Here is a 19,213-nt window from a genome sequence, read left to right on the forward strand (position 1 = left end):
TGTACTAAAAGATTTATCCCATTTTTGTTTATTTGGAAGAGAAAGCTTCATTTTCCTAGCCCGGGAGGAGTTCTGGTCCACTGGGATCAGCAAACCTTGTCAAGCGCAGGGTCACTATATTTCCAAATAATTACCAGGGTCCTATGTTTTAATGAGATATGCATACCTCCATTGAAGCTCGCTTCTGAAGACCACTCCAGTCTACACAGTTATGAAGTTTGTTTTTAGAAAATCTAGAGAAATGTCTAGCTTTTTTAGCACTACATGACATTCCAACTTAAATTAAAATTCTAACTGCTGCAATTCATAAACATTGTGGAGGTAATTTTGTAATAGCTCTCATAAAATTGAAATTAATTATGCCCTGCATACTTTACATCAAATTTCAAAGGGAAAGCATGTGCATGGTTTCCCTTTGAAAATTATCCCACCGAAACTAGCTCTACACAGTCACCCCCTCGCCAATTTGTGCAGAGATTTTACCAGAAAATGTACATGCATACTTATGAAAATGCAAAAGTGTGTGAGGAAGTGCAAATCCCGCCCCAGGAACACATCTGCTCACTGTGAGTAAACGTGTGCTACTTTTGAATGCTTCATTACAAATGCTTTCAAGAGTGAGTTTGTTTGCCTTTTGCCCCTTCATTTTGTTACCATTTTCTAGGCAATTTAGGAATTGTTTTTCTATGCAGAAGTAGCATTTCTTTCTGAGGTAACAATCAACTAAAGCGTCATTTGCAAGTTTAGCATTTTGCTGATTTCCTGCTTTATCCTTATTTTTTCTATGACCTGAATACACCTTTGCTTTTGTTGGTATTCTCATATGTTGTCTCACTCTATGTATAGTTCCTTTATGATTCCACCAGACTGTCAATATGACAGTTTTGCATTTGGTGCTTGGAAGAGTGACTGTGTACCTTTCTTTTGCTCTTTGAGGCAAAGGTTGAATCAAGCAGGTCATAGAAATGCACATCTTACAGGATCATTTATCAAATCACGTTAGGGCTTTATTGAAGGCTTTAGGGCCCTAACGTCTGCGATAACTTCATAACTCCTGCAATAACAAATCGTGAGATGCATATGCAAATTTTAACATTTTTCCCGAATGGGTGGAGGAAATTAAAATGAGGGTGCTTAGCATTGTGTGCGATAGTGTAACACATGTTATCGTTGGTTTTAGCGCCAAAAATAACTACACCTTTTTTTCCTGGTATTATGTTTAGTAATACGTAGGAGAGAGGGGAGGAGAGAGCGAGAGAGCCTCTGGGGAGGCACATATGTTAGTCAACTTTTTATACCACTGTAGGAGGGGCAACTAGTAACTAGAAGTGAGGTTTTGGGGGTGGTCTAGGTTTTGGGGGGCAGTTTTACATGCACAGTCAGAGATATAAACAGCACAGTACACATCAGTGAAGATTTGATGTGATTTGGAGTGAGGAAAGTTACACAAAGATGAGATTTGTTGATGCACTCTACCTAGCTGCCCCCAAAACCTACGCCACCACCAAAACCTTACCCCGTATTACTAGTTGCCTCTCTCTCCAGGAGCAGCCCAAAATGTGGAAAAGCGAGTGCAATAAATTTAGTGCGTGTTGCAGTGTCTCAAAAATTACCCTAATATTACCCCTTTTTTATCGCAGCCATTATTCTTGTGAAATTTATAGCAAAATGATAAATCTAGGGCTTAGAATGTTAGGTTTATTTAAGGCTTATCTAGGAAATACAAATGTATTTAGATTTTTATTTATTTTTATTTAAATTTTTATATTCTGTTTTTCGGCACTTCACAGTGTACATCAAAGTGGATTACATTCAGGTACTATAGGTATTTCCCTATCCCCTCAGGGCTTTCAGTCTAATTTTTGTACCTGAGGCAAAGGAGGGTAAAGCAGGTACTTGTACTAACAAAACAAATTTTTCAACTTGATTCATGAGTTGGCAGAGATGTTCAAGGTTACCCAGTAAAGGTTTCTCAATTGCTAACATTCATGTTACTTTGATTTTTCAGGTCAGTCCAATACCTTGTCATTCTGTAGGTCCTTTCTCATGTGGAAGACCATGTGGGCGGCTCCTTGACTGTAGTAATCACAGTTGTGTAAGAGAATGTCATGAAGTCACAGAAACCAGCAGCAACCTTGGCAAAATAAAGGTGAGATGTTTGGGGGTTTTTTTTATAATTTTATTTTTTAAGAGTTTGGTTTAAGTGTCTTGGATCTTCAATATCTTTGTAAAACACATCCATATCTAATCAGGAATTTTAGGTTGCTCTTTTCCTTCCTTCCCAGCCTTTTACAGATTACCAACTTCTGGATTTTTGCTGCACGATACTGACATCTTGTCATATATGAAATGGAAAATATTACACCATTCATCTGTTAATTCACAGAGCAAAAATTCCTGATTATGAAAACTGTAGAAAGACACTTTTTTAATATATTGCAAAAGTAGTTCCATAAAAAATTCCATGTTTAAAAATATTTGGTGTTACAAATACAAGAAGCTAACAAATGTGAGAAGTATAGAAAGTGAAAATGAATTTGCTTTTCCTCTTCTTCTAACCAGACCAGTCCAGATAGAAGTGAACAACAGGTTTCTCAGAGGACAAGCAGGATGGCCATCCTCACACATGAGTGACATTGTCCAGTGGAGCCCATTACAGTACTTTGATCTAAAAAATTCTAGAGCTTTCAACATGCTCTACTGAGTACGTGGAGCTATAGTTATTTCCCTACCCCCTAGGCAGAGCCCCTTAGTCTTTTTTTTTTTTTTTAATTTTTCCACAGAGCTGTGTGGTCACGGTATTCAGCTTTTCTCTCTCTTTCCCAGCTACTACTGTGCTTTTTTCTGGAGCTGCAGCTGTTTTTTCTAACGGAGTCTTTTTCACACTTACCTTATGCTATTTTTTGTTTTCCCTTTCTTTTTTCTCTTATTTCAGCTCTCTGCCATCTGCATGGCAAGCCTTATACTATGCAGTCTGTAAGTCTGCCATCTTTTCTTAATAAATAATGCTGCATCTGTAACTTATTTTCTGTGTCTTCTACTTATAATCTATCTGTTGTACCTTTCTCAGGTGCCAGTGGGCCTAGAAGTATGCAGTCCATGTGGACCATGTAGGCTTCTAGGCCTGGAGACTCACCTGAGTTCTTGCTCAGGCTGGAGTTCCATGTGGTGTCATCTGATTGCTGGGCATCAGAGGTCCAGGCAGTGAAGGAATCTGACTGGATTGTTCCTATAGGGAGGAGAGCTCATCTTCCCCACACTCCTTGTAACTGGTCTCCTGGGGCCTCAAGTACCTTTGATGACACAGACTCCCCTCCTTGTCGGCTAACCATGCAGTCTCCTTGAGAGAGAGGGTGAGCATGAGCCTGGGCCATCAGCATTGCTTTTGCACCATCTGTGCCATGCCCAATATCTGTTGCCCATGCATGTCCATGTCAGAGCACCGATGGACTGATACATAGACTTCAGGGATGCATCAGGTGCCATGTACCTCATTGAGCATTATGGCTTCCCCAGATACCATTAAGACCGCCTTTGAGACAAATGCCATTGAGGTCATGAATAGCAGACATCTGTGAAGAGCCAGATGCACCCCTGATGCTGTCGTGCACCATGGATGCCCAAGATGCCATCGAGCGCCATGGTCGTTATCAATGCAATGGCTGCCTTCGACACTGTTGAGCATCATCCGGCCATGGGGTACCATTGAGCCCCATGGTCGCCCTCATGACCGTTGAGTGCCTTGGGCACAGCCCGGCACTATGGTTCTTGTGCATCATTGCTGCTTTTGGTGACAGGTGCCATAGATGCCCTCGACCTTTTCAATGGCCGTGGATGTCATTGACTGCCAGGGCCCATGAACATCGGGAACAGGCTTTCTGAATGCACTGTTGTGCACTTCAATGTAGTCATGTGCCGTAGGCACTGAGTGCAATCGCTGTGTCTATATGGGTACCATGAGCGCTATTGGTGTCAGTACCATTTACATCATAGACCTGGAATGCCATTGAGCACATGCCATGGGCACTGACGCTGTTGATCGCCACCGGTGATATCGTGTCATGTGCACCGATGATGCATTCAAGCATTTTGAGTGCCATCAAGGCTGCTGACCGCCAAAGATGCTGTTGAGATGATCGCCTTAAATGCTTTCAAAGCTGTTGACTGCCATGGAGCCATCAACGCCTTTTGGCACTGGTGGGCACCATACGCATCCTCCATTCGAGTGCCAGGAGAGTCATTGAACTCATCGATAGCTCGGGGCCTTTGCTTTCGGGCAAAGTGGGCACCATTGGTGCCGCCGGACCATCGCCGCCTTTGGGCGAGGTGAGGTCATCAAGGCTATTGATCCATTTGGTGCCTTCGAGCACGGTGGATGCCAACAAGGATCTTTGGTACTGTTGCATGCTGCTGATGCCCTGGACGCACGTTGTTTAGTGCCATGGGCGTAGTTATTCATAGATGAGCATAGACTGTGCTGTTGGCACCACAACGGCATGTTCAGACGCTGCAGGCGCACTGCTGCTACTAAGCAACATAAGCACCATTGGACACCATGGGCATCCTCGACGCCATTGCGCTACCAACACCATGAATATCAAACCACTTTGGTGTCCTCAGACACAGTGTGTGCCACGGAGAGTATTTCCATTACCTGCTGCCCAGCAACAGACCAATGTGGCATCATTGAGACAGTGGCACACAGCAAGCATGCTTGACACTGGCAGGAGTTGTCTAAGTCTCCCAGTGCTATGGCGCCGCCAAATGATATTGTCACTGTCTGTTTCTTGGAGTGCTGGGGCGCCATTGCTGGCATTGTTGCCATCATTGCCTAAGGACCCCGTTACGTTTGTTTCCATCAACACTCATGTGACTTGACATGGGTGCTATGTTGCACCAATGAGAAGGGCACCATCACACAATTTTTGATGGCTCTTTTGAAGGGTGCAGCTGCCAGCCCTAATGTGTGGGTGGTCCAGGCTGTGGCATGAGTCTGTTCCCACAGTTACTGCGATATTGAGCATATAAGTGCCTCTGTCAGCAGATTGTGTACCGCTGCACGAGTGCAAAGTATTGCACTTGCAAAATGGGAGTTCAGTGCAGGGGCACTAATGTTTAGTTGCCCTCTAGTGTGTATTTTCTCTTGGAGGCATTATGTGTTATACTCTGCATGCGCCAGTGCACTAGCATGTTGTGGCTAAGACTGCACTCCTGGTTGCTCCACAATAAGGGTGGATACCGGGGTGATAATGTTGGGAGCTTCCTCTATGGATAAAGGGTAGGCCTCTTAGGCCTCTTCCATCTGGGCTTACACTCAAATTCCCTTCACCAGAGCACAGTCCCTTGCAGGTTCCTTGCTCGGACTGAAACCTTGATTCTACGGAATCTGTACCCCTCCTTGTGGGTTTCTTTAAGGGACCTGGAGGGGTGAGGGGCGGCAGCAAGGATTGATTAGATCATTTTTTGCTGGCATCCCTACACTTAGTTACCATGGTAGCCCTTCCAATTTAACTTGGCAGCCACTATTAGCAGGTTTTTGTCGCTTCTTGAACCTCAGAGTCTGCAAACATATTCCATTCTCGTTCAGAGAGTAGGGAGGTTTTCAGGATTGGGTCGACCTGATTCCTGCTATGCTTTCAGATCCCTTCTGGGAAGGGAGATATGGCTGTTGGTTTCTAGAGGCAACCCTTTAGGTTCCCTCTTGGATGCTTTGCTTCCACCTCAAGAAGAGGAGTTCTTGCTTCCCATTCTTGGGGAACAGAGGGAAGGCATTCTTTTGTTTCTGACTGGCATTTGTTCTGTGTTCCCTGCAAGATCTAAGCACTCACCAGGCAGGAGTGCTCGCTGTTTCGTGCTACTGTACAGCAGAGCTGTTTCATGGGGAGCTATTCTGGATTCGAACTCCCCATAGTGTTTAGGGTTCTCTCTTGGCTGCTCCCCATCAACACATACAGCTTACTCCTGCGGGAGAGAACCTCTTCTGATACCTGCTGGGTGCAGCATGCATACTTAAGTTTGGTGACCGCTCCTGTCTGTCTAGCGTATGGATCCTACCCTTATGAAGAGGGTTCTAGCCCATGTATATCCTGAATGGCACGTGTGCTGCCCTTACCCCTTCTGGGTATAACCCTGTCGGTGGTAGCATTTGTATACTTTCCACTTTGTGGGCCGTGAGGACATTAGGTGGAAGTAAAAGCTAATTGTTCGCACCTGTGCTAGATTTGTGAATGGTCTGTTATGCTGATCAGACTGAACTGGTACCCTCTGGGTACCTCCTGATATTGTATTATACCCATTCAATTACCTCTAGACCATGCAACAGATCAATCTAACACCACCCCATCAAAGCAGCATTTCTCAAACAATGCAAATCATCATGTCCTTTGCGGCTTCCAACTGTTTATCAGTTTTAAATTATAGATCTAACTTTTGTAATAAGTACCACTCTAAATCACTGTAAGCCAAACGGAGACATAGTTCACCACTGATAAATGAATCTCTGTTCACATTGACAAAGCACGGGAAATATCCTCCCCGTGTCCCCATTACCTGATTGATGACAGAAAATATCTTCAATATTCTTCAGCGTTTGCCATCTCCTTACGTTTTGTCAGGTCTTTTCACATGCAAAACAAGTTGTCATTTAAGAGATTGTTTGCCCGTGCTCCTATGTGTATATTGGACAAACAGCTATCAGACAGCGCATTATTGAACACAAATGTAGTGTGCGGATGCTTAAGGAGAATGCCCTCCTTGAATCCCATTGGAAGACAGAGTCTCATAATGTTGAATATATTAAGTTTTTTGTCATCAAGCAGTTAATGGGGACATGGGGAGGCAATATTTCCTGCACTTTACGTCAATGTGAATATCAATTCATGTATCAGTGGCTCATTATGTCTCTGTTTAGCTTAAATAGTAATATCAAGTGGTCTGCGATCTTTTAATTAAGTACTTAATTTTGATTGGTTGAACTGTGTGTAAATACCTACATGGAATACGTAAGGTAGGATGGCATTATTCAGTTGGTTAGAATACAGCTCAAGATGAGCTATGCCTGTAAGCTCTGATCCATTGTTGAAATTGATTTTCTTGAGGATGTATGTTTGTACAGGATGATGAAAATTGATTTTTGAATTGTATTGCAGAGGAGCGGTATCGATTACATCGGTTAGATCTATAATTTAAAGCTGATAAACAGGAGCCGTAAAGGCGATGGTGATTTGGTTGTTTGAGAAACACCACTTTGATGGGGCAGAGTTAGATTGATCTGTTGCATGGTCTAGGGATAATTGAATGGGTATAATACTATATCAGGAGTTTGAAGTGTTATGAAGTGGAAAGTTTGTGTTTTATTCTCTATGCTTGTAGGGTTATTGCCTGAAGAAGCCTAAGTTGGATGAAACGAGGGCCCCTTCGTCAGGAGAATATTGAGTATGTTGAGAGTGAGAATACATTGAGAAAACTGAGTACATCGAAAACATATTGAAAATGGGGAAAACATTGAGAGCATACTGAATATTGAACATTGAAAAGAAGGAAGAACATCGAGGGAAAACACTGTACATATAACACCCTTTTTTTTTTTTTTAAAGTGGTTATTTTTTGTGACTTATGCTTTTATGGATTTGATACATGTAGTGTGTGCAGTTGGGTATGTATGCGTGAGGATGTTGTGATAAAGTTTTTAATGATTACATATAGGGGTAGATTTTAAAAAATAGCGCGATCATGTACTTTTGTTCGCGCACCAGGCGCAAACAAAAGTATGCTGGATTTTATAAGACACGCCCCCTTAAAAAAGCCCCGGGACTTACGCGCGTCCCGGGGCTCTGTGCGCTCCGGCGGCCTATGCAAAATAGGCGCGCCGGCGCGCGAGGGCCCTGCTCGCGTAAATCCAGCCGGATTTACGCGAGCAGGGCATTTAAAATCCGCCCGATAAGAATTAGCGATAGAATATTTGAGGCATTGTTGCTATCCATTCTGTAATTTTTCAATTGTTTGTATATCTTTTTCTATAATTTTTGAAGATTTTGCTGTATGTATTTTCTAATAAATATGTAACAGATACATATCTAATAGATTTTTAATAATGCAAAAAGATTGTAGACACAAGATTACTTTCGTTGAATATTATATGTTTATTGGTTGATTGAAAATAATGTGTAATTTATTTGGTTAGAAAACTTAGAACCACTTGGAATCAAAACGGTCTATCAAAAGGGGAAACTAGAACCATTAGGAATGCTCTCCATAAGTTTGCTCATCTTCTGTGTCAAGCTGCCCAAATTCTCTCAGATAATGCAAAGATGGTTGTGCAGGTAAATTGCTGGTGAGGTACCAACTGCACTCGGGTCACCAGAGAAGTAAGCCAGCTCAGTATGGCCAGAAAGGCATGTGAGAGAGGACTTTAGGTGTTGCAGTTAGTTGGGGTGTTCAAATTTGAGCTGGAACACCATAGACCCAGGAAATGGGACCTATTAGATTTGTTCTTCTCCCTCATCGTGGATAGATGGGATGAGCTGGTTATGGACTTAATGGCAACCGGCAAACATGCCTAAGTGGAAAAGATTTTCAGCCCAGGTAGGAGAAGGATTTGGGACTAGAGGTCATGACTCAAGTCTTTACTAGGTTGAAGTCTTTTTTTTTTTTTTTTGTATCTAGGTCAAGTTCTCCAGAGGATAACTGGACATCAGGGGCTAGTAATTTTGGTAGCTTCTGTTTGAGCCAGATGCCCATGATACATAGAATGATGATGTGTGGAAGGTGTGCCGCTTCGGTTACCCTAGGTCAGGGGTTATTTTATTTAAGTCTTATGGCTCTTGTGGATTCGTCTCCATTTTTGTCTTGAACACTTGCAAGAGCCGGGTTGTATTTGACTGAGAGACCATTTGAATAGGTCCAGAAAGGTTTCTTCTTCTCTAGCATATTTGAGGGTGGAGGATTTTTGAAGGATGATGTGTTGAAAGAAGCTTGTTTTTGGCCAAAGCTCTGTTAGTTTTGATCTTAACATTTTTTGGAAAAGAGTCTAGACAGGGTCTAGCACTTGCTTCCCTTAAGTTCCAGGTAACAGCAATAATCTGTTTTGATGTCACTTTGTGGGCAGATTTCTGCCAGCTCATCCGGACATGTTGTGTAACCTAAAGGTTGTGAAGCATATACATCTGCCCAGGAAGGAGATTGTTACTTCTTGCGGTCTTAATTTGTTCTTAGGATCACAGAGCGTTGGCCCATTTGAACCACCTAAAAGCTTGTCAGTTAAGGGTTAACTCTTAAGATAACATTTTAGTTGCAAGCTGTTCAGCTAGGCAAATCCCGAGTTACATCTTTTTTTCCTACAAGAACTCTTGTAATCCTTGGAGAAGATGTTTAACAAGTTCCTTTGCTTCTACTTGAGCTATTTGGATTTCACCTTAATCAGATGTGTTTTATTCCCTCCTTCAAAAGGGAATGATGATCTGAGGTAGAGGAAGAGCTTCACCAGTTGAATACAAGGCTCCATTCTGTTATCTAAAGGGGACTGCCTCTTTTGAAAGACTGGATTATCTTTTGCTCTTTTTGGAGTTTTTGGAAAGGTAAAACAGCTTTGAAGGTTTCTGTAGCCAAGTGGAATAAGAAAGCCTTCGGCTCTGCATATAATACAAAGGGGTTGTCGCTGCCCAGGAATCTTTGAGCACTTTCTATTAGGGCAAAGACTTCATCGGGGCAGAGCTCTGTTTGGAGTTTACAGTCGAGATTGGTGGAATGGTTAATTGTGCCTCCTTGCATTTCTTCTCAAAGCTCTACCATCTATGTGTTTGAGCCTAGGAGAATGCCGCCTTTAACTCAGACTCCTTGAGAGCAGGATTGACAATGGCCCACCCAGCATAAGGAATATATTGGGTACATCCCATGCCTCTGGACTGATCTGGCTAGAAAAGAAAGGAGAAATTTAGTTTTTATCTAATTTCCTTTCCTCGAGTCCAGCTAGTTCAGGACCCTCCTGGACTGCCAGAATCTTGTCTTACTCTTTTCTCAAGTATGTATTCAATGTTTGTTCTTAGGAATCGGTGCGTCTTTCTTCTGTTAAAGCACATTTCAGTTGGTTACTGGTCCCTTGGAAGACCCCTGATTTGTGGTGGTAGAGGGAAGGTTGTGTTTTAGCTTGTTACAAAGAATACTGGATGAGTTGAGCACAGTATTCTATACAGAGTGACAGCAACAAACCTGTTCTCTGTCTCCATCTGCTGGTAGGGAACATTCGGACTGGTATAGCTTTAATCAAGGAAAGGAAATCAGCAGGTAAGACTAGATTTCTCCTTTAGGTGCATGTATATCCAGAAACCTGCCATTCATTAAACAGAAAATAATTTGTCCTGGCCATTGAAGGGAATAATACATTTTTCCATGAAAGTCTACTATAATGAGTTAGAATTTTCTAAATAAATTACTTCATTAGAATAGAGTTAAGCCCCACTATATTTTAATTCCTTTTATTTAGTGGTAAAGATGAAGAAAGAAAATTGATATTTCAAGGATTATTCTTTATCTCAATAGAACTGTGTGGTGGTCGATCTGTCAAGAAATGCATCATGGTCTAAAGCTGTATTAACCTGGCAGTTTCCAAAGTTCTCTACTTTGGAATTTTTAATTTTGTAGTTTATTTGAGAACAGCTTTGCATAAAAATGAAATTCTGTGAAACTAATAGTCGACAAGCATTTCTTTATTTTTATACAAGCCAAGAATTTTAGTTCCTATTTGAGGCTTATTTCAGAATCTTCTTACAACTCTTCTGAAGCAAATAAGCGCTACAAAATGCATAAATTGGTGGTAATTAATGAGAGAGTATCCCTTTCACGCAAAAGTCATTTGCAGTCAATTAAAACAGTAGCAAAAATAATGTTTGACAGTCTGTATTTCTTTGACTTATATCCTTTACTCCAAACAGCTGTGAAGTTTATGGCAAAAACAGGAAATTTGCAAGTTTATTACAGTGTTAAAATTGTTCATTCCATAGTTACTTTAAGTGATAGTTTTGATTAGTTGAGCAATAAATGCTACTAAATGCTGTGTCCAAAAAAAAGGTTTCTGATACACAATAAAATTGTTTGAGTGGGCTCTTAAGATATTTTTAGGACATTTACTTCAGACTTAAGAAACCAAGTTGTCAGTGCAGATGGTCAAGGGATTATCTCTCACATAAAAAATAGACAATAGATAGACTATAAACATTTCATCCCCTTGCAAATTTAAATGGGATTATTGCTCTGTGCCAGCTAATTGAATTTCTAAAACAAAGCATAGCATTCTGTTTGGTTTATAACATTTAGAAAACTCTCTCTCTCTCTTACTAGTGTGGTCCCGAGTGTTCAGCATGTGAGGAAATGTGTAGCAGGCCTCGCCCCTCTGGCTGTCCTCACCCATGCATCTTGGCCTGCCATCCTGGAGAATGCCCTCCATGTGTTCAGATGATCCGAATAAAATGTCACTGCAAGATCACAAATCTCTATATTGAATGCACGTATGTAGTCTACAAAGATCTTATTTTTTCAAATCAGTTTGCTTATAATGTATAAAATTATGTATTCAGATGCCTAGAGAAAAATACAAAGTTAAACATAAGAACATGCCATACTGGGTCAGACCAATCCCAGGCCAATAGAACCTGGCAAGTACCCAAAAACTAAGTCTATTCCATGTTACCGTTGCTAGTAATAGCAGTGGTTATTATCTTAGTCAACTTAATTAATAGCAGGTAATGGACTTCTTCTCCAAGAACTTATCATGTTTTAAGACCACAGATCTTAAAAACTGAATGTGGTCAATATTAGTTATTAGGTTTTACCATCTGTTAAAAAAAAAAAAATATATATATATATTATAACCAAGTGATTTACTCTAAAAACATTTACAAAATCGTATTGTAGATACAATGTAAAACAATAGCATCCATAACATCAAATCATAAATATGTTCCACAAAGTACTGCAGAATCTACAGCAGTATAAAACAGCGTGAGTTAGATAAAACATCACCAGAATTTACTGTTAAAACTTGTTGGAACATTCACATTTTGAGTGCCTTTCTGAAGTTAATATAATTACAGAGCGGGGGGGGGGGGGGGGGGGGGGGGGGGATTAGATGTAGAAAATATTTTTGAGGAGCATAATGTATGTAATTGAGTAGATACAACTAAATGCTATGCTAGGTAAATAGTAAAGCCAAAAAGCAAGGCCTGAAAAGTTAAACATAGTATTAAAATTGAATCCGATATCTGATGGGCAGCCTAGAGTTTGTAAAGTCGAGAATGATCGAGGGGTAAAGGGGCACTTGAGGAAGATAAGGCTATCGTGGAAAGAGTAAATGAATTCTTTGCTTTGGTGTTTATTGAGGAGGATGTTGGGGAGATATCTGTTCCGGAGACTATTTTCAAGGGTGGCTTCAGATGAATTGACACAAATCACGGTAAACCTGGAAGATATAGTAGGCCAGATTGACAAACTGAAGAGTTAGCAAATCACCTGGACCGGATGGTATATATCCTAGAGTTCTGAAAGAACTCATAAATGAAATTTCAGACCTATTACAAGTACTTAATAACATAACATATCCATTGTACCTGAAGATTAGAAGGTAGCAGGGTAACCCTGATATTTATAAAGGGCTTCATAGGTACTCTGGGAAACTATAGATTGGTGACCCTGACTTCGTAGAAACTATTATAAAGAATAAAATCACAGAATATATATATAGATAGACATTTAAGGGGACACAGCCAGCAAGGATTTACCCAAGGGGAAGTCTTGCCTCACAAATCTCCTACTTTTTTTTTTTTTTTTTTGAAGGGATGAATAAGTGTATGGATAAAGATGAACTGGTAGATGTGTGGTGTATTTTGATTTTCAGAAGGTGTTTGATAAAATCCTTCATGAGAGGCTTCTAAGAAAACTAAAAAGTCATAGGATAGGAAGAGATGTTGTTTTGTGGATTGCAAACTGGTTAAAAGATAGGAAACGGAGTAGGATTAAATGTTCAGTTTTCACAGTGGAAAAATGTAAACAATGGAGTGCTGTATTTTGACCGATTCTTTGTAATATATTTCCAAATGATCTGGAAAGAGGTATGACAGGTGAGGTGATCAGATTTACAGATGCCACAAAATTATTTAGAGTAGTTAAATCATATGCAGATTGCGATAAATTGCAGAAGGACCTTGCGAGACTGGAAGATTGGGGTGTCCATATGGTAGATGAAATATAATGTGGACAAGTCAAGGTGATGTATATAGGGAAAAATAACCCATGTTATGCTACACAATGTTAGATTCCATTTTAGGAATTATCACCCAGGAAAAAGACCTGGGCATCATAGTTGATTTTACATTGAGAAATCGTTGACTCTTTGTGCTGTGGCTGTCAACAGAGCAAACAGAATGTTAGGAATTATTAGGAAGAGAATAGCAAATAAAACAGAGGATGTCATAATGCCTCTGTATCACTCAGTGATTAGACCTTACCTTGAATACTTGTATGACAATTTGGTCGTTTCATCTCAAAATATTTACTGGATAAAGTACAGAGAAGGGTGACCAAAATGATAAAGGGGATGGAATGGCTCCCCTATAAAGAAAGGCTAAAGAGGTTAGGGCTATTCAGCTTTGAGAAGATGGGTGATAGGGGATATGATAAAGATCTACAAAATCATGAAAGGACTTGAACGGGTAAATGTGAAACAGTTTTTCACTCTTTCGGATTATACAAAGACTAGGGGGCACTCCATGAAGTTAGCAAGTAGCACATTTAAAACAAATCAGAGAAAATTTTTTTTTCACTCAATGCATAATTAAGCTCTGGAATTCGTTGACAGAGGATGTGGTGAAGGCAACTAGTTTTGCTGGGTTTAAAAAAGGTTTGTATAAGTTTCTGGAGGAGAAGTCCATAAACTGCTGTTAATCAATAGGGAATAGCCATTGTTTGTTGCTGGCATTAATTGCATGGAATTTATTTAATGTTTGGGTACTTGCCAGGTTCTTGTGACATGGATTAGCCACTGTTGGAGACAGGATACTAGGCTTGATGGACCCTTGGTCTGACACAGTATAGCTGTGTCTTATATACATGATCATATTTTTTAAACCATAAATTACTTTGACTGCAATATTTTGCAAAAGCTGCAAAAGTTTACATTTTATGGTTTAGCAGGCTGAAAAAAAAAGGCAATTACAATAATCAAAACAAGAAATTATGAAAGCATGGACCAATAATTTTAAATCTTTGGTTACTAATAAACAGGTCGATACAGTAACCTGCAGTTAAAGATTCCCCGTCTGTAACGTGCTGGGAGCGCACAATACAGATGAGTAAGGCCATCCAGCGATACAGTCTCCAGTTTCACGCATCCTTAGCGCTTCCTAAAATAAACACCTAACCCTTTCCGCACCCAGCATGTAAATGAACGAAAAAGCTGTATAATGAAGGAATTAGCTATTCCCCTCCGATACTGTAACGGGCGCTGATATTATCTCCTTAGGAACGCGCTGTTTTGCCGCGGCCTTAACCTGTTAGTTTACCGCCTCCCCCTAGTAGGAGTTAGGACTGTGTAACAAATCCATCGACACCGCTTAAGATTCTCAAACACAATAAAACAATAAGCCTGGCACCTTCCTTGATGTAGTACGTCCCGGATGCCCCCCCCCTCCCCAGCGCGCCCGCCACTACCCCTTTCATCAGCTGCATCCACCCATTATGCCCCTCACGGGCATGTCCCGCTTCACAGAGCGCTCCCACTCAAATCCGTTCATGGGTATATACCCTTTCGCCCCCCTCACAGCGCAATGCTACCACTGCGACCCGGAGGAGGTGAGGCACAGCGGCGAAGACAGACGGGAGAGGAGAAAAAGCAGAGCCGAGCAAAGCAAAAGCGTGCGAGCAAAGCGAAAGCATGCAGCAAGCCGGCGAAATAGACCGGCGAAATAGACCTGCGAGCAGAGGCAATAGCAGCGGTTCGGTAAGCCTGGCACCCTCCTTGATGTAGTACGTCCCGGATGCCCCCCCCTCCCCAGCGCGCCCGCCACTACCCCTTTCATCAGCTGCATCCACTGCGACCCGGCAGTCCCGTGAGGCCTACAAAAAAAAAAAATCCCCGGCTCCCGCGCCCCCGCACTGGCCCGCCGACTCTACCCCCCCCTCCTCCCGATCGGGCAGGAAGGCGGCGGCGAAAAGCAAAAAAAAACAAAATCAATTTTTTTTTTTTCAAAAAGTGACATCACACAATGCATAAAATAATTTCTCCAGCCTTAAAGCGACAATTTTGGTTTTTTCCAAAAGTGACTTACTTTTGGGATCTGTCAAGATCCCAAAAGTAAGTCGCAAAAGTAACTTACTTTTCTGAAGCCATCAGGAACACGATCTTAGCTCCTCCGGACGAAGACGAAGATGGCCGTCTGCACGGGGAAAGTGTGCAATTGGCCGCTGAAGACGTGACGTGACGTCTTCAGCGGCCAATTGCACGCTTTCCCCCGTGCAGGCGGCCATCTTCGTCTTCAGCTACGATCGTGATGGCTTCAGAAAAGTAAGTTACTTTTGCGACTTACTTGACAGATCCCAAAAGTAAGTCGCTTTAAGGCTGGAGAAATTATTTTATGCATTGTGTGATCTCGCTTTTTGAAAAAAAAAAAAATTGCTTTGGTTTTCGCCGCCGCCTACCTGCCTGATCGGGAGGAGGGGGGGGTAGAGTCGGCGGGCCAGTGCGGGGGCGCGGGAGCCGGGGATTTTTTTTTTTTTGTAGGCCTCACGGGACTGCCGGGTCGCAGTGGATGCAGCTGATGAAAGGGGTAGTGGCGGGCGCGCTGGGGAGGGGGGGGCATCGGGACGTACCACATCAAGGAGGGTGCCAGGCTTACCGAACCGCTGCTATTGCCTCTGCTCGCAGGTCCATTTCGCCGGCTTGCTGCACGCTTTCGCTTTGCTCGCACGCTTTTGTTTTGCTCGGCTCTGCTTTTTCTCCTCTCCCGTCTGTCTTCGCCGCTGTGCCTCACCTCCTCCCGGAGCAAGGCTGCTTTCGTGCCCTGCTCCGGGAGGAGAGAGACAGCGACGAAGCAACAAAGACTTTTCGTGTTTTTTTACACTTCCTGGTGCCTGTCATTCCAAATGCCATTTGAAATGACAGGTACCAGCGCACCCAGGTTACTGTATAGGCGCTGTATTAAGCGCCTATACAGTAAAATGGGTTGCGCGGGCATAACCCTTCCCTAACGCTTTAAAGCCGCGGCATGCATTTGCATGCGATTAGAGGAGAGTATCGGGGACTTAGTGAAGAGAACTGTGCGTGCGGGGAGGAAGGGTGCGCCTGACACTGCCGCACTGTTTCTACCGCGGCCTTACTGTATCGACCCGAAAGGATGCAGTCAAGTATATCGCAAGAAGAACAATAGCAGAAATGTAAGAGACCACAGTGAGTTTTGAATCAATCTGAACTCCAAGGATCATTACAGCTTCTTTGATTGGGATAGTTGTATTGACCACACTAGTGTCCCTAGCACCTTTTTTTTACCGCCGGGCCTAATTTAAATACATTTACTGTATCGTCCGCTCTCCCGCAATTTTTACTGTATTGGCCCGTTTGTTTGCTATGGTAATGGAACGCTTGGCAGAGTACGATGTAAAGAGGATATTTGGCTTATAGTTGTGGGAGTTTCATTATTTGCAGATGACATTGTTTACACTGAGCAAGTCGAAGTTCCCATCCAGTTTTGATGATGGAACTGCAGGATTTTGGGAAGGTGACTGGTTTTAAAGCTAATATAGGAAAATCTGAAGGGTTAAATATTAACTTATCTGCTACCATGGTGAGTAGCTTGAAAGAGAATTTCTCCTTTAAATGGGCAAAAAAAAAATCACCTGAATTATTTAGGAGATGATAGAAGCTGATTGGCATATTCTTCTAAGACTTGCAGGATGGTAGTCCTCACACATGGGTGACCACATCTTTTGGAGCCTAGCACAGAAAACTTACGTCAAACTTTCTAGAACTTTGACTGGGTACACTGAGCATGCCCGGTTTGCCCTATACCACACATCCACACAGGGTCCCTCTTCAGTGATTTTCTTCCGCTGAGTTTTTGCCTCGCGGTTACTGAGCTCGTGTTACTTAGTTTTTTCTAAAAAAAGAAAAAAAAAACCTGGAAAACTTTCCATGATTGTTTTAATGTTTTTCCTGCGTGCAAGTCCCTCTCTGTTTCTCTGTATTCTAGTCAGGTTTTCAGCAGTTGGGTAAGTTTTCTTTTGCTTCCATTCCCCTGTGTCGGTGGTGCCTCGGTGCCTGCTAGTGTCAATCGCCTGCCGCCTCCGTTGTTGTTTTTCGCCCCTTTAGTTCGTATTGTCAGGTTTTTGTCAGTGCCCGAGGATTATGTCCATCACAGACCTTCATGATGTGTGTATCCTCTGCCTGGGGGCATCACACGATGTCTGGGGGTCCCACTTGTGCGACCAAATGACCCTGAAAGGACGTTGTGCTTGCCTCAAAGATAGAGAAGCTCTTCGGGGCAAGAAAGTCCTAGCCATTGGCAACGCTGGCATCAACATCGAAGGACTGGAGCTGCACTGATGGACAAAGAGCTATCTCATTGACAGGGCTGTCCGCTCCATCAATGCCACCGGCAGATAGAGGTGCCGGTGACCGGCCTCTGTTGGTGTCTTCCATGTCAAGGACAATCGGGTTCCTATTCGTTAACCTCTGCACAGGGAAAGACTGGGCTGAGCATCAAGGGCAGCTGAGGAAACATTGGCACTGGTTGCCTTCGATGCACGGGTCGGCGCTTGCCGTGATGCTTGCCAAAGGGACCCTGCGGTGAGGAGTGCCTATCCTCCATCGATGCCGGGGGTCAGTGACTGTAACCAAAGGTCCTGGTGTAAGTCGCTGATTCACTTCGGGGGTTTGAGGAGGAGTTGGAGCGCAGAGTTCAGCTGGCAGTTGATCAGGTGCTGCGGGGCATTGAGCCGGTGGCACAAATAGCACCAGTGCCCATGCTCTCCCTGTTGGAACCGCTGCTAGAGCATCTTGATGTGTTCATCAAGCTGTTACCGAAGCAGCTGGCGCTGGTTCCGGGGGGGGGGGGGCATTGATACCCAGCGGGACACTGATGCACTCCCCTGCCCGATGTGATTGTTGCGAGAACCTCTGAGGAGGAAGCTCTATTGAAGCCGGTGTTGACATTGTGGCCTGAAGCCACCCATCCAGCTTTGCCGGGACCGGCACCAATGCCACCAGTGCATAGGCCTCTGGATGAAGGCCGAGCACCCAGGGCCCCATCTCATGTGGATTTCAGTGAGGATGAGGCCCTGTATGACTTCTGGGGGGGATGATACTGCAGAATCCTCCTCAGAGGACTCGGAGGGTCTCCCCTCAGAACAGTCTCCTCATAAGGAGCGAAGGTCATCTCCCTCTGAGGGACTTGGCCTTTGCAGGGTTTGTTCAAGTGATGGCAGAGGCCATCCCATTTCAGTTGATGACTGAGAACGCCGCCAGACACAAGATGCTGGAAATCCTCCAGTTTGTAGAGATCATGGCAATCCCATGCACGAGATCTTTAAGGAATTCCTGTTGAGAATTTAGGAGCATCCCCTCACAGTACCTCCTGTAAATAGGAAGGCAGACGGGGGTGTACTTCATCCAACAGGCCCTACTGGATTCGAAAAGCATCAACTGGCACACCAATCAGTAGTGGTCATATCCACTCTCAAGAAGGCCTTGGCACCCCGGGGAAGGATCACAGAGTGCTGAACACTCTTGGGAGGAAGGTCTTTCAGGGGGTGATGTTTATAGCCCGTGTTGCTTCCTACCAGTTTTATATGAGCCAGTACTCACAATCTCTGCAAGAAGGTGCAGGAGGCGGCCAAGCGGCTGCCTCAGCAGCAGCAAGATACCTTTCTGTCACTGATGCGTTAGGGCCTGGAGTTCGGAAAACACGAGGTGTGTTCCACCTATAATGTTTTCAAAATGGCAGCGAGAGTCTCTGTAGCAGGAATCTGTGCCTGCAGGATGGCATGACTGCAGGCCTTGGATCTCTGACAGAAGGTATAGGAAATACTCGCTGACCTGCCGTGCACTAGAGAGAATCTCTTCAAAGACAAGGTGAGGGATGCAGTGGCCCAGTTTCGGGATTACCATGAGACCCTCCAGCATCTCTCCGCCAACACTTTGGACTTCCCTCTTCAGCCAGGAGGTCTGCGAGAC

General features: G+C 43.3%; 1 protein-coding gene across 2 annotated transcripts in view; it reads left to right on the forward strand.

Moving 5' to 3' along the window:
• Window positions 1-19,213, forward strand: part of NFXL1 (nuclear transcription factor, X-box binding like 1) — a 273,886-nt gene that overhangs the window by 191,448 nt on the left and 63,225 nt on the right. For both annotated transcript variants that reach the window (XM_029588216.1, XM_029588206.1), the window contains exons 17-18: window positions 2,009-2,149; window positions 11,335-11,501. In XM_029588216.1, the coding sequence (XP_029444076.1) occupies window positions 2,009-2,149; window positions 11,335-11,501 (308 nt within the window). The remainder of the gene's footprint in view (window positions 1-2,008; window positions 2,150-11,334; window positions 11,502-19,213) is intronic.

Source organism: Rhinatrema bivittatum, chromosome 1, assembly GCF_901001135.1.
Source record: "Rhinatrema bivittatum chromosome 1, aRhiBiv1.1, whole genome shotgun sequence".
NCBI classification, from domain to species: Eukaryota; Metazoa; Chordata; class Amphibia; order Gymnophiona; family Rhinatrematidae; genus Rhinatrema; species Rhinatrema bivittatum.